Source organism: Lynx rufus, unplaced genomic scaffold, assembly GCF_022079265.1.
Source record: "Lynx rufus isolate CCGP_SWC_20201006 ecotype Redwood Valley unplaced genomic scaffold, mLynRuf1.p SCAF_12, whole genome shotgun sequence".
NCBI lineage: Eukaryota > Metazoa > Chordata > Mammalia > Carnivora > Felidae > Lynx > Lynx rufus.
This window is the reverse complement of record NW_025814826.1, coordinates 22,154,536-22,167,830: the sequence shown is the minus strand read 5'-3', so window position 1 is coordinate 22,167,830 and position 13,295 is coordinate 22,154,536. Positions and strand designations below refer to the sequence as shown.

The window sequence follows — 13,295 nt, the reverse complement described above, 5'->3', positions numbered from 1 at the left end:
CATCATCATGATCTCACAGTTTGTGAGTTCAAGCCTGCACCTGCTTGGGATTCTCTCTCTCTCCATCTGTCTTTCAAAAAAAAAAAAAAAGAGTTTTATCTTTTCGATGGAGGAAACATGGTGTTAATTTTGAATTTTCTACAGAAAGGGCCACTAGTGGCTCCTGATTTGCTTCCTAGGGAGACTGTACAAAGCAAGGGCCACCCAGATGGTCTACTCTACCATGGGTCATAGTCAACCTACCTGGAAGTGATGCCGTTTTATTTTTGAGGGAGGGAGAGAGAGAGCGTGCGCGCGCACATGTAAATGAGGGAAGGGCAGAGAGAGAGAGAGAGAGAGAGAGAGAGGGAGACACAGAATCTGAAGGAGGCTCCAGGCTCAAAGCTATCAGCACAGAACCTGATATGGGGCTTGAATTCATGAACCATGAGATCATGACCTGAGCTGAAGTCAGATGCTTAACTGACTGAGCCACCCAGGTGCCCCAAATTGGTACATTTTTAGTAATCCAGATTGCTTTGGCAAAGAAACTTTTACATAGATTTAAACCTTTTGATTATTAGGATTAATTTGGAAACCTAAAAAACACAACTGCAGCGTGTTTCTTCTGATAAAACCAGTCCTGTACAGTATTTGCATGTGTATCTTTACTTTGTAATTTGTGAAAGAATTGTATGAGTGCTGATGAATAATTCACTTAAGAGGCACAAAGTTCAGCACTGTTGGGTACTCAGACTTGCTCTTGCTAATCAATAACTTGCCTAAGTAACAGAGGTATTAGGAGCTTCTCAGATGGCTCCGAAGTCCCAAATATGAGTCACTGGTCTAATTTGAATCATCCAAAAAGGTGAACATGTTAAGGCATGAAAATGTTTCAAGTATGATCGAGACTGTCAAACTTCTATACAAAATGCCAATAAAATTTAATTTTGAAGGCAGTTAGTGTAAGTATTTATTTCCCTGTTCCTCCCAACTCCCCCACCTCCCACCAGATCTATACATGGGAGAGTAGGTCTAGGGATGGGACCACTTTTACAAAGCCACCTTTCCCCGTAATTCTACTCTTAAGAACAAAGACGAGGAGGAAGGTCGGTTGGTTGTTCCCTACAACACTTTTGGACATCCCACTGAGTGGAGCCGCTGTCCTGTCTTGTGCCCTCAGGTTAATGACCCTGCTCTGAGGGGAGGCAACCTTTTCCCAAACCAGCTGCCTGGAATGGATATGATTAAGCAGGAGGGAGACGCATCACGGGTAAGAAATGGCAAAGAAATATGTGAACAGGGTAGTAAGGTGAACATGGATATTTTATAGAGCAAAACTGGCAGACTCACTGTCAGCCAATAGATTGAAGACAGTTGTAACGCTTGTGATTTTTAAAAATATCTTCTAATTTCATCTGACATTCAATAGTTTTTCTGTGAATAATTATTTCTTTAAGCTCATTTTAACTGAGCTGATGGTGGCGTGTGAATTAAAAACACTAATTTTGCCCTGGAATGATATTATCATAGCAAAGCCAAAAAAGTAGCAGTGTATTAGTCATGTTAAGGCAAACTTTGATTTATTTTTACTTTTTCTGAATCATAATGTTAGATTTTCAGGAGGATAAAGAGGAGCTAACTTACAATTATTCCCTATCCCTTAATTAAGTCTGTGTTTATTCCTGTTAAGAGTTTGTCTATATTTCACTTTGTTTAAGCAACAGTCTTATATATTATTTGCATATTACCTCCAACCCTTGTTCTAAGAAGAGTGATAGTACCATGTTCAATCAAATCTTGAAAAAGAATAATCCATTCTTGGAACTCAACTGAATTGTGTGTCTAGCAGCTGATAGTTAACAGGAAGGCTCTGTGAGCAGCTTAGCACATAGTAAATGGGCCTGCAGGGCCCTCTCAAGGTAAGGGATATAATCCTTAGCAATAGATGAGTTTCCTTTTTTTTTTTTTTAGTGTTTATTTTTGGGAGACAGAGACAGTGTGAGCAGGGGAGGGGCAGAGAGAAAAAGACACGGAATCTGAAGAGGCTCCAGGCTCTGAGCCGTCAGCACAGAGCCCGACGTGGGGCTCAAACTCACAAGCCGTGAGATCATGACCTGAGCTGAAGTCGGACGCTCAACTGACTGAGCCACCCAGGTGCCCCAGGTTGAGTTTATTTTTAAGTTAAAAAGTCTCTCTCAATGGAGAAAATAGAGGATCGGTGTTGAGTTTCCTACAGAAAAGTGGATCTTGATTGGTTTTGTTAATATCTAAGTTTAAAAAGGAATAGATGCAGCAGTGCCTGGCTGGGCTCAGTTGGTAGAGCATCTAACTCGATTTCTGAGTCATGAGTCTGAGCCCCACATTGGGTATAGAGATTACTTTAAAAAAAAATTAAAATGGGGGGGTGCGCCTGGGTGGCTCAGTCGGTTGGGCATCCAGCTTCGGCTCAGGTCATGATCTCACAGCCTGTGAGTTCAAGCCCCATGTCGGGCTCTGCGCTGATAGCTCGGAGCCAGGAGCCCGCTTCAGATTCTGTCTCCGTCTCTCTCTGCCCCTCCGCTGCTCTCACTGTCCCTCTCTCTCTTTCTCTCTCTCTCTCAAAAATAAAAACATTAAAAAAATTTATCTTAATAAAAAAATAAAAATGGGGCTCCTAGGTGGCTCAGTCAGTTAAGCATCTGACTCTTGGTTGTGGCTTAGGTCATTGATCTCACAATTCGTGGGTTCAAGCCCTGCTTGGGATCTCTCCCACTCTCTCTGCCTCTCTCAAAATAAATAAACAAACTTTTAAAAAACTTTTAAATTAAGAAAAAAAAAGGTATAGCTCCAGACTTTAAATACACGGTGTGTGAATTTTCTCTTTGTGGTTTTTCTTGTTTAAACAACCACAGCCACACATGGTAGAGACGCCCCTGGGTAGGAATCCTACAGATGATGTATTTACCCAGATGCAGAGCTCATCTAAATGGTTAACGTCGCTACAGTAAGCCAAACGAAAAATAGAGTATATTCCATGTTGACTATGTGTGCAGACTCTAAATGTGCCATTGATTGAAGTTTGAAGCCCCTTAGGGGGGTGGCACCTTTCTCCTGCCAGCCCAGCCTCCCCTACCGCACTGCACCTCTACAGAGTGACCACAAGAAATCAGTGATGGCTTATGTGCAAAAAGTAGAAGCTTAAAACCTGGGACGCACTTCCCAGAGGAATGATGACATTAGTGATAATTAGGCTTCTGCTAAAGGACAGCCCACGTTAACCCAAAAGTGCCAGGGAGCTTAACCTTTCAGCACATCATAGCTCTGTGGGAGGAAAAATGCATTTGGGGGTCAGGACTGCATTTCCCTCCCTGAACCCACCATGACAGGATCTGACCTCCCTTCCTCCACCTTCAGTGTGACTGTGTGCCAGCCTAGGACAGGGACACAAAGCAAGCACCCGGGAGAGCCAGTTTATAGGGCCAGGTGCTCAGATGCCCTGCCTGGCCCAGGCCAGCAGCCCCGTCTTCCACTCCTGTCTCCCGAGAGCCCCCCAGTTTGACTTGCCTTATATCCTTCTGCTGCCCTATTACAGAAGACAGACTTGTGTACTATACAGCAGAACACTTGGATGGCCCCTAATCTTTTTTTTTAATTCCAGAAAAAAACCAACAGGTATGGAGCATTCACTGCAAGCCTGATTATCTGCTGAGAGCTTTATTTAGATTAGTTGATGTAAACCAATCATAACCGTATGGTAGAACTACTGTTTTGAGGGCTTGATGAGTTGCCCAAGATCCTGCAATACGAGGAAGGAAGCTGAGACAAGGCTCACCCCCCACGCGTGCATTACTAGCCCCTGTACTCTGCCGCCCACTTTCCCAGAGGGGACATGGAGCTCCTGGGACGTTTCTCTAAAGGTTTTATGAAAGTAACATTGGAGAAGCCCCAGAAGAAACAAATTTGGCTGCCATTCCCTTCTGGTTTTTTATAGAGCCCGAAGGGCAAAGAAATACACCACACTGTGGGACAGACGGTAAAGATTTGGCTACATATTGAAGAGCGTCCTCGGCTTCAGGCATTAGGATACTAAATCTCAGGAGGGGAAAAACCTCTGAAGTGAGGAAAGGGAATGTACCTTTTGGTCTCTAGTATACAGGAACCATACTGGGCCCATCAGAGATATTTAGGCCTCATCAACACTTACGGATGAGGAGACGGAGTCTCAGAGGATGAGGGAATTTGCCCAAGCTCGCACAGCTAGCGTGTGGGGGCACATATCACAAAGAGGAAGACCACTGTGAGGAACACCAGAGAGAGGCAGGGGCCTTCAAGCTGGAAGGACTAATCCGCAGAGTGGGGCCTGGGCAAAGTGGAGAGGTAAAGCTGCAGGCAAGGTGGGCCAGTAGAACCACCTTCACGCACATCTAGGCCCCTGATGGGTGCCCGCTAAAACTCAAATGGAAAGATTAGCATCAATGTCACAAAAGCAACTTTCAGTAAATATAGGATGTTCTCGCTATCAAAAGTACTCTTCAGGATCTCTGGTGAGAACTCTCTCCCTGTAGTCATCTAGCCTGGACCATTTATGCCCCTCCCACTTTCTTTGTTTCTCCCAGACCCCCTCTTGAATCTGGCTTCCCATCTATACTTTGTTCATGCTGAATATTAAGGCCAGAGGACAGTCTGTCAGACACTCTTGTTTCCTTCAGAAAGTAATATGTACAGTATATCCCTTCTGATCCATGAGTAATAACTGGAAATCACTGCACTTGTCACCATTCTACTGATTATGTGCAAAGAGAGGGATCCAGTCATCTCTGTCCTCTTGTGTTTCTGTAATATTCTCTGCTGCTGTTGTGAATCAAGGAACTTTTCAGAATTTATATTGGTAACCTGGTTCTATTTGTTGAGCTAGAAACCAGTGGTTTGGGGCGCCTCGGTGGCTCAATCAGTTGAGTGTCCGACTTCAGCTTAGGTCATGATCTCACGGTTCGTGAGTTCGAGTCCCACGTTAGGCTCTGTGCTGACAGCTCGGAGCCTGGAGCCCGCTTTGGATTCTGTGTCTCCTTCTCTCTTTCTGTCCATCTCTTGCTCGTGTTTGCTCACTCGGTCTCTCTCTCTCTCTCAAAAATAAACATTAAAAAAGAAAAAAAAGCAGGATATGGAAAGAATCTTTAAAAAAGAAAAGAAACCAGTGTTTCATTACTAATCGAATTGGTGTTCCACTTATCTTGAAATGGAGATTAAAATTGTACCTTGCTTTAAGCAGAGCTAGTATATACAACTGTGGGTTTACCAAAATGCTATGTAGAGAGGAGCGGTGATTTTACACAACCAAAAGATTCTTCTTTTTACAAGGACTTCTAGCATGCCTCTATGTTTTACATATGTTTAAACATATCAAAATTGAGTTTACTGGTCAGCTGCATGGCTCTTGTATAAAGTGTAACTATAATTACTTGTATTTACTGGTGTTATGGAAATCGATCACTAACTAGGACCAGCTTCCAGGCAGTGATGATAAGGATAGTGGTGATGACATTCACCGAATACTTTTTATGTTCCCAGAACTATTTAGATACCTCGTGTACATGATTTTGTTTAGTCCTCACAACAGCCCTAGGAAGTATTAGGGACAGAAAGATAAAGTGACTCTCCACCCCTGAAGTGACACAGCCGGATGCCAAGCCAACCAGTGTCACTTTAGATATCCACGGCATGCTCAACATTCTCTTTCAGTACACTGCTCCTGGGTGATAGCTGCTTACTGATAATCCATTCATGTTAAAGAATACTGCCTTCAAGTTGCTAAGGACATTAATACTTCTCAGTAGAATTTGTTTTTCTAGAGTAACTGGAAAATCGAAGGATTTTTTTCATATTTTAGAGCTGTGGAGTATTTCCATATGAAATCATGTGACACAAATTGGAAATAAATATATAATCCGGCTTTATATCAAAGAGAAAAGTACATTCACTGTTCTTCTCTAAGAGGAAATACAATCAGAGGGATTCTCCTAAACTAATGTTTTAAGCTTGGGAGAATTGTGCTCCAGACCAGGAATGTAATCCCACCTTTGACCACTAGAATTCATGATCTGGCAGCAGTTTCCCCCAGTCGGTCTTTGCAGGGTAGTGTGGTGAAATTGATTATTTTGGGCTTACTCTCTGATCTTACTAGATAATCTTTAATGGCCCTGATGTGCTAGCTATGCCTTCGTATCTAAATCCCAGAAACAGTTGTTATGTGTCCTCACAGCACCCAGTATTTCCTCTCACATAATTCGGACCATGTTGTTATTTGTCTCCCTGGCCCACTCAATGTTTTGATGGCGGTGACCAGAAATACATTGTTTTGGTTATAGCCTCAGCACCTGGCACAGAGTGGATAATTAATATTTGCTACATGGATGAAACCTTTTTTTTGGGGGGGGGGTGGAACATAGTCAAAAACATAGTCAATAACCAAAGAAAAGCACTGACAGACATGCACCAACCAGTCAGACACCTCACATGATTCTTGCTCACTACAGCCCTCATTGAAACCATCATGGCATAGCAACCAGAAACTGGCGAGAATATCCGTAGATCCAAAATCCTGGTTTATTCAGCTCCCTGAAGCCAGGAAAACACCCCACGGAACCCCGGGAGTATCTCTGTAAGAGAAAGTCAAGAGGGACGTTTTGTTGAAAGTCGGTTTGTACTGGATGATTTTGAGGAAGGATTGAGGAAGCGGTGGCCGCTTCTGAATCGGATATTGTCAGAAAGCCAGGGCAGCTCAGCAACGAGGTATCTCTGCAACGTCGTTTGAGACGGTGGGTGAGGACATTGGTACAGGACGTCATTGGTGAGAGAGCAGCAGTCATTCACTGAAGCCTCTCGTCCTTCAAAGTGGCGCGGAGGATCTGCTGGCCTTAAGGGAGGAGTGTGCTCAGCGAGGAACAGGGCCTCCTGCCTGTCTGCCTCAAAATCAAGTGTAATTCAGCCAGACAGACACTATTTAAAACGGGAACGACACTATTTAAAAATGGCCAAGTATATTGATGATTCTGTGATGAGCTTTATGATGGTGTTATAAAAAATTCAGAGGTACTTCACAATTTTCTCTGTTTTCCTGCAGAAATACTGCTGACACTGAAGGTAGCTGGTTGCTTCTCTCTTCAGCTGACGGGGCTCACTTGCTCAAAACACTTACCGGCCTGGAGAGCTGTGTCTATCTGTTTTGACCCAATCGACCTGCCAGCCAGTTCTGCCAGAGCCAGGTCAGCAGACGGGCCGGGGCCCTGGCTCCCGGGGCGGAGTCCACCTGGCTGTTGCAGGAGGAGCCGCCTCTTCTCTTGACAGTCTGAAGCTCGCGTCCAGACAGTTGCTCAGTCTGTTCACTGCATTCACCTTAGTGCAACTTAGATCTCTCCTGCAAAGTAAATGTTGACAGGCAAATTTCATACCCATGTCAGATTGAATGTATTTAAATGTATGTATTTAAGGAAAACAACCATGCTCTTGTTCTGTTCCTGTTTGGTTCCAGACACTGGTTTCTTGCTTTGTTTTCCCTGGCTAATCAGTCTAGTGCAAAAGATTAAGATTTCATCTCGGGAAAGAAAAGAGTTAAAAAAAAAAAAAAAATACACACACTAAAAGGTGTTTTAACCTAAAGCCTGCATTTGGGATAAAAGCAGAGCAGACACCACGGACAGCGCTGTATGTACAGAGACACCCAGGAAGTGAAGACCAGTAAAGTCATAGTTGTATCTTGGTAGAAGCTCTAGAGACCATGTTGAGAAGAGTGTCCATTACCGAACAGAGAAAAAGGAGCCTGTGAGAGGGCTGTTGATATTAACAAGTGCTTTTTTCTTTTTTTCTTTGTCAAAATCAAACTATTCCACCTAAATTGTGAATCAAGAAGAAATATTGTTCATTTCCAAACTAAGTTCCCTTTAGATTGATAAGACAGCTTTGATTAGCGTCTTCTCCATCCAATCCTGACTCTTCCTTCCCCTGTCAGCCTTCCCTACTTTCGCTTTTTTTTTTTTTTAAACGCAACAGAAACCAGGTAAGCCCTTTATTTCCTTAAATGTTTTGCCAGCCACTGTCAATTGCTAACTATTAAATTTCAGAAAAAAAGCATTTACTGGCAAGGAGAGGAGCCAAGTTAGGACTTGATACAATCCAACTAAGGATACCTGCTTTGAAAGCATGTTTATTCTGTTCCCCAGCAACACTGGCCTACAAGAACGGGAGAAAGTAACCGTGTGTTTAAAATTGACAGCAGATATCACAACAGATTTAACCTCCGCCATGTGTTTTTTATTTTGTTTTCTAGCAGTGCTGATGAAGCCGAAGTTTTGTAAGGTACATAAAATCCAATTTATATGTAAACAAGCAATAATTTAAGTTGAGAACTTAAGTGTTTTAATTGTATAATTTTTGTGAGGTATACATATTGTGGAATTGACTCAAAAATGAGGTACTTCAGTATTAAATTAGATATCTTCATAGCAATGTCTCCTAAAGGTGTTTTGTAAAGGATATCAATGCCTTGATTAGACCTAATTTGTAGACTTAAGACTTTTTATTTTCTAAACCTTGTGATTCTGCTCATAAATCATTTATCTAATCTATATGATATGCAGCCGCTGTAGGAACCAATTCTTGATTTTTATATGTTTATATTCTTTCTTAATGAACCTTAGAAAGACTACATGTTACTAAGCAGGCCACTTTTATGGTTGTTTTTCTTGCCCACTCTGGTAGGGGAATAATCTTTTATTAATTGGCATCAGTTTCCGACAACTGCAATACCAAGAAACTGATGACCTTTTTTGAGCTATTTCTCCCCAACCCCTAAAACACATACTTTCTTACCTAAATTTCAGAATGATGTCTTTTTGATGTCTAAAAAGCAAAGCATTTTATATCTCATTAGCCAGGCTTTTTAGGAACAGAGAGGTTTTTCCTTGAAATTTGTTTGTTTATTTGTGGCAGGGTGAAAAATGTACAAACTACCCCTATTTATATTTATATCTCTCTCTATATGTGCAAATTATGGAGTATAGAAAGAGATATAGCCCAAAGATAACTGGTTAAGTAGACAGTCTGAAAGTGTTGCTCCATACTAAAGAAATTTTTCTGGAAATTTGCATTTCGATACTTTTTTCCCACTTGAGAGGGGTATCGCTCGCTACAGGGAGGTGGCCAGGAACAGCACTTCTCAGCGGCCACCAGTTCACGTGTCCCCCTCGAAATGCTCTACTTTTCTCAACCGAACCACTGGGTTGCCCAGTCGTGATGGAAAAAATGAGCAGATGTTGGCCCGAAACTCCGTGACCTCATCGGTGTGATGAGGCTCACATTACCCAGTTTACTGTGACCGGTTTTAAGTTGATTTTTTAGAAATATGTGAATTGGAATGACTTTATCTTCACACAGCACAGAAGAGAAATGGAGTTTAAACTGGCTTTGTTTCAAGTCCCTTTTCACTAAAACACTGTCCCCAGAATATCAGTGTATCTTTGATTGTTTATCCATCTGCCCACTGTGTCTTAATGTCAATCCCAATTCAGACAAATCTGCAAACCTCTGATACCGATAATTTAGAATAATTCACGATCATTACTGTTTTGAAGGAAGAGAGATTATAAATTCCCTGATGGCTCAGACCAGGTAATGGATTTTGCTTTACATCTAACTGAAAAGAGAAAAGTCAGTGAAGGAATCCTCTGATCATATTGATCACTGTAGAAGCAAAAGCCAAATCAGTCCCCTTCATTATCAGTATTTCTCATGCTGTAAACAATAAATTTGTCAGACTGAGTACTTGGTTTTGTTTTAATAGAACAAATAATCAGTGTTTTACTTATATTACTAAATGTGAAAAACACATAATGTGAAAAGTATACATACATTAACTTGGTTGTAAAACTCATTTAAGTGTTCATGTAATGTGCTAAGTTTAAAAAGTGAAGTGAGCTGTTTTACTACAATGAATTCGTTTGACTCAAAGACTAAAAATGCCCCTCCCACGTGTATCTCTTACGGCCTGTAATAACTGAAAGCAATGTTTTTGCAGTTTATATAATGCAATTTTTAATCTGTGTTTAAAAATGGAGTTCATATGGGCTTAACACATGAAATGGGTGGCACAGATCCACTTGCAGAACCCAAAGATACACAATCAATTTTGAAATGCAACTTAAGCCATTAATTGTTGGTGTGAATTTAAAATTTTCTAGTATTTGTATGGTAGTATGCTGCCTAAGAGCAAAGCATTCTCTGCACAAAAGAAAATTACTGTAGTGGCTTCGATTTTAATTAGAATTTTCTCCCTGGTGTTTCTTTATAGAGGAAAACAAAATCTTTTAAGTTTCTTACTACAGGTAAAAGCTATGTGCAAGAACCTCAAAATGCTAAAATCTAGCATAATGCCTTAGATCTGTTTTTAAGTCTTGTATATTCCTACATAGCTGTCCAATGTATTATATTTGTATAGTGAATTGTGTACAATTTTTGAATAAGTGCATCATCACTTAACCTTTATGTTGTTGAATAGTGATGATGATACATTTCTTCAAACATTTAACTGTCATTTTTGTTCCTTTGTCATTTGTGGGTTTTATTTGTACAGTTCCTCATGAAGTTGCATCTGAGATGTGTGTATATGAAAAGATTATACAAGGGTAAAATTAAGCAATATATTAACTATGGTTCTTCAGGAGAAAGCTTACAGTGTTTCAGGTTGTGATTTATTTTCAAAATGGAGTTGACTCTGAACATCACTTTGTTCACCTGCATTGATGTTTGTATTTCTAGTGTGAGCAGTTTATGCAAAGGTAGATATATTCAGAGAAATTTTAAATACATTTATGCAAGTTAATATTGCTTTGCTGATGCTATTTGCTTATTTGATGTTAAATAATGCTATTGTAAATAAAGAATTCTGTTGTTATTGCATCATTTAATAAATTTTAATGCCTTCGGGTTTTACATGGCTTGGGAGATTTTAATGTGTTTATATATTCTATCTCCATTCGTAATTGCTCTTAATTTTTAAAATATCTGACTTGGAATTTAGTACTTCCTTACATTCATACAATAGTTGACACTATTTCTAGCACTTAAACATTTGGTTCTCCCACTGGCCCGTTTCACAGATTTTCAGTTTGAAGCCAAGGGAGGTGACGTCTTGGTTATCTAACAACTTAATGGCAAATACAGGCTGAACATAGGTCTGCAGAATCCCAAGTGATGTCACTACTCTTCTCACCAGAGTGTTCCACCTCCTTTCCCTCATTTTCCCAAAAAACGTGAGAACAATATGGACTTCTGACTGGTTATTCAGGTTATACATCACATCAGAATATTCATGATCGTTTTAATCGATTGTTTTGTTAATAGTTGATAAATGATACAAGTATAATTCCTAAAACCCAAGTTATAAACTACATGAAATACTAGTAAATACTAGTAAATATACTAGTAATATACTAGTGAATATATGTAAATATAGTAAATACTAGTAATGAAATACTAGTAAATATTACTAGTAATACTAGTAAATATAATCTGGAATTGTATTTTTAAAAGATACAAAAACAAGATGAATGAATAGAAAATTCTATCCATGCTGGGGTGCCTGGCTGGCTTAGTCAGTAGAGCATGTGGCTTTTGATGATATTGGGGTTGGGAGTTCAAGTTCCACATTGCGTGTAGAGATTACTTAAAAAAATAAAATCTTAGAGAAAAGAAGAGAAAAGAAAAAAAAACTATCAATGCTATTAACTATATTAAAGGAAGGAAAAATCATGATTAACTATAGTAGATGCTATATGATAAATTTACACAGGATAAATTTCAGCCCCCTTTCATGAGAAAACCTCAAGGAAAAATAAAACCTCTAGGAAAAGTAAATGTCCTAAAGTTATTTTAAGGTTATCTGATTCAATCCCACTGACACATCTTACTTACTGATTAAATATTAAAGGTACTAGTTAAAATCGAAACAAAACAAGGAACCCCCATTACCAGTGCTGCCAAGTGAAGTATTACTACTGGAATAGAAAAGATAAGAGATTTTCAGTCAATTTGACCATCTATACAGAAAACCCAAATGAATGAACTGGCTCTTGGAATGGAATGAATAAAAAAAGCTCAGTCAGATGGCTAGACTTACACAAAAATCAATACCTTCTGTCCACACCAAAAGTCATTTTTTTCAAATCCCCATTTACAATAACCATAATACAATGCTTATAAAATAGGATTACAGCTAACACAAAATGTGAAAGAACTTTGTGAATTGAAAACTATAAACTTGTATTTAAAAGACACAGAAGTGAGCGCCTGGGTGACTCAGTCGGTTGTGTGTCTGATTTCAGCTCAGATCACGATGCCAGGGTCCCAGGATCAAGCCCTGCCTCAGGTTCTGCACTGACAACATGGAGCCTGCTTGGGATTCTCTCTCTCCCTCTCTCTTTCTCTGTGCCCCTCCCACACTCCACTTTCTCTAAATAAATAAACCTTAACAAAAGTTTATAAAAATAAATGAGAAAAAGGGGCGCCTGGGTGGCGCAGTCGGTTAAGCGTCCGACTTCAGCCAGGTCACGATCTCGCGGTCCGTGAGTTCGAGCCCCGCGTCGGGCTCTGGGCTGATGGCTCAGAGCCTGGAGCCTGTTTCCGATTCTGTGTCTCCCTCTCTCTCTGCCCCTCCCCCGTTCATGCTCTGTCTCTCTCTGTCCCAAAAATAAATAAAAAACGCTGAAAAAAAAATTTTAAAAAAATAAATAAATAAATAAATGAGAAAAAGAATTAGGAAATGGGAAAAGAATACGAACGGATAATGTCTACTAAATGTTAAAAGATGTTCAACATCGTTAGTAATAAACTGAATGAGATACCTTCTTTCCTCCATCCATTTGGGGAAAAAAAAAGTCATAAATACTTCCAATGGACTTTAAGTGGGAATATGAATCCTTTGGCATACAAAGTAAATGTTTCAGTTTGAGGAGATTGGTGTATCTTTGAATTTTGGGTAGCACTCCTCACCAAAACCATACCAAAGTTTGGATTTGGCAAACTGCTCAGAAAGTTCTCTTAAATTCAGAGCATCCTTCGAGATGTCCTCTGTATTAGACCACTTACTGCCACATTCAAACCTTTTTCTTCTTTCCTACTTTGTTGCATTTTTTAGCGTTTTTCTTTTCTAACAAATTGATAATTGTTTGAATAATTTTCAACCTTTGTTCTGTACAAATACATTTATTTCAAGGTTACAAATTTTCCTGTTCACTGCTTTTAGCAGCATCCTACACATTTTGTCTACTTATCATATCAATTAA

At 40.0% G+C, this 13,295-nt stretch overlaps 1 protein-coding gene across 6 annotated transcripts in view; it reads left to right on the top strand.

Annotated features, from left to right (window-relative positions):
- The window catches only part of NCOA2 (nuclear receptor coactivator 2), a 291,022-nt gene extending 280,073 nt beyond the window's left edge, over nucleotides 1-10,949 (top strand). For 5 of the 6 annotated variants that reach the window (XM_047074015.1, XM_047074020.1, XM_047074019.1 and 2 more), the window contains 2 exons: nucleotides 1,163-1,252; nucleotides 7,082-10,949. In XM_047074015.1, the coding sequence (XP_046929971.1) occupies nucleotides 1,163-1,252; nucleotides 7,082-7,093 (102 nt within the window). In that variant the 3' untranslated portion in view covers nucleotides 7,094-10,949. The remainder of the gene's footprint in view (nucleotides 1-1,162; nucleotides 1,253-7,081) is intronic. The other variant, XM_047074017.1, reaches the window with a different exon arrangement.
- The last annotated feature ends 2,346 nt before the right edge of the window (nucleotides 10,950-13,295 follow it).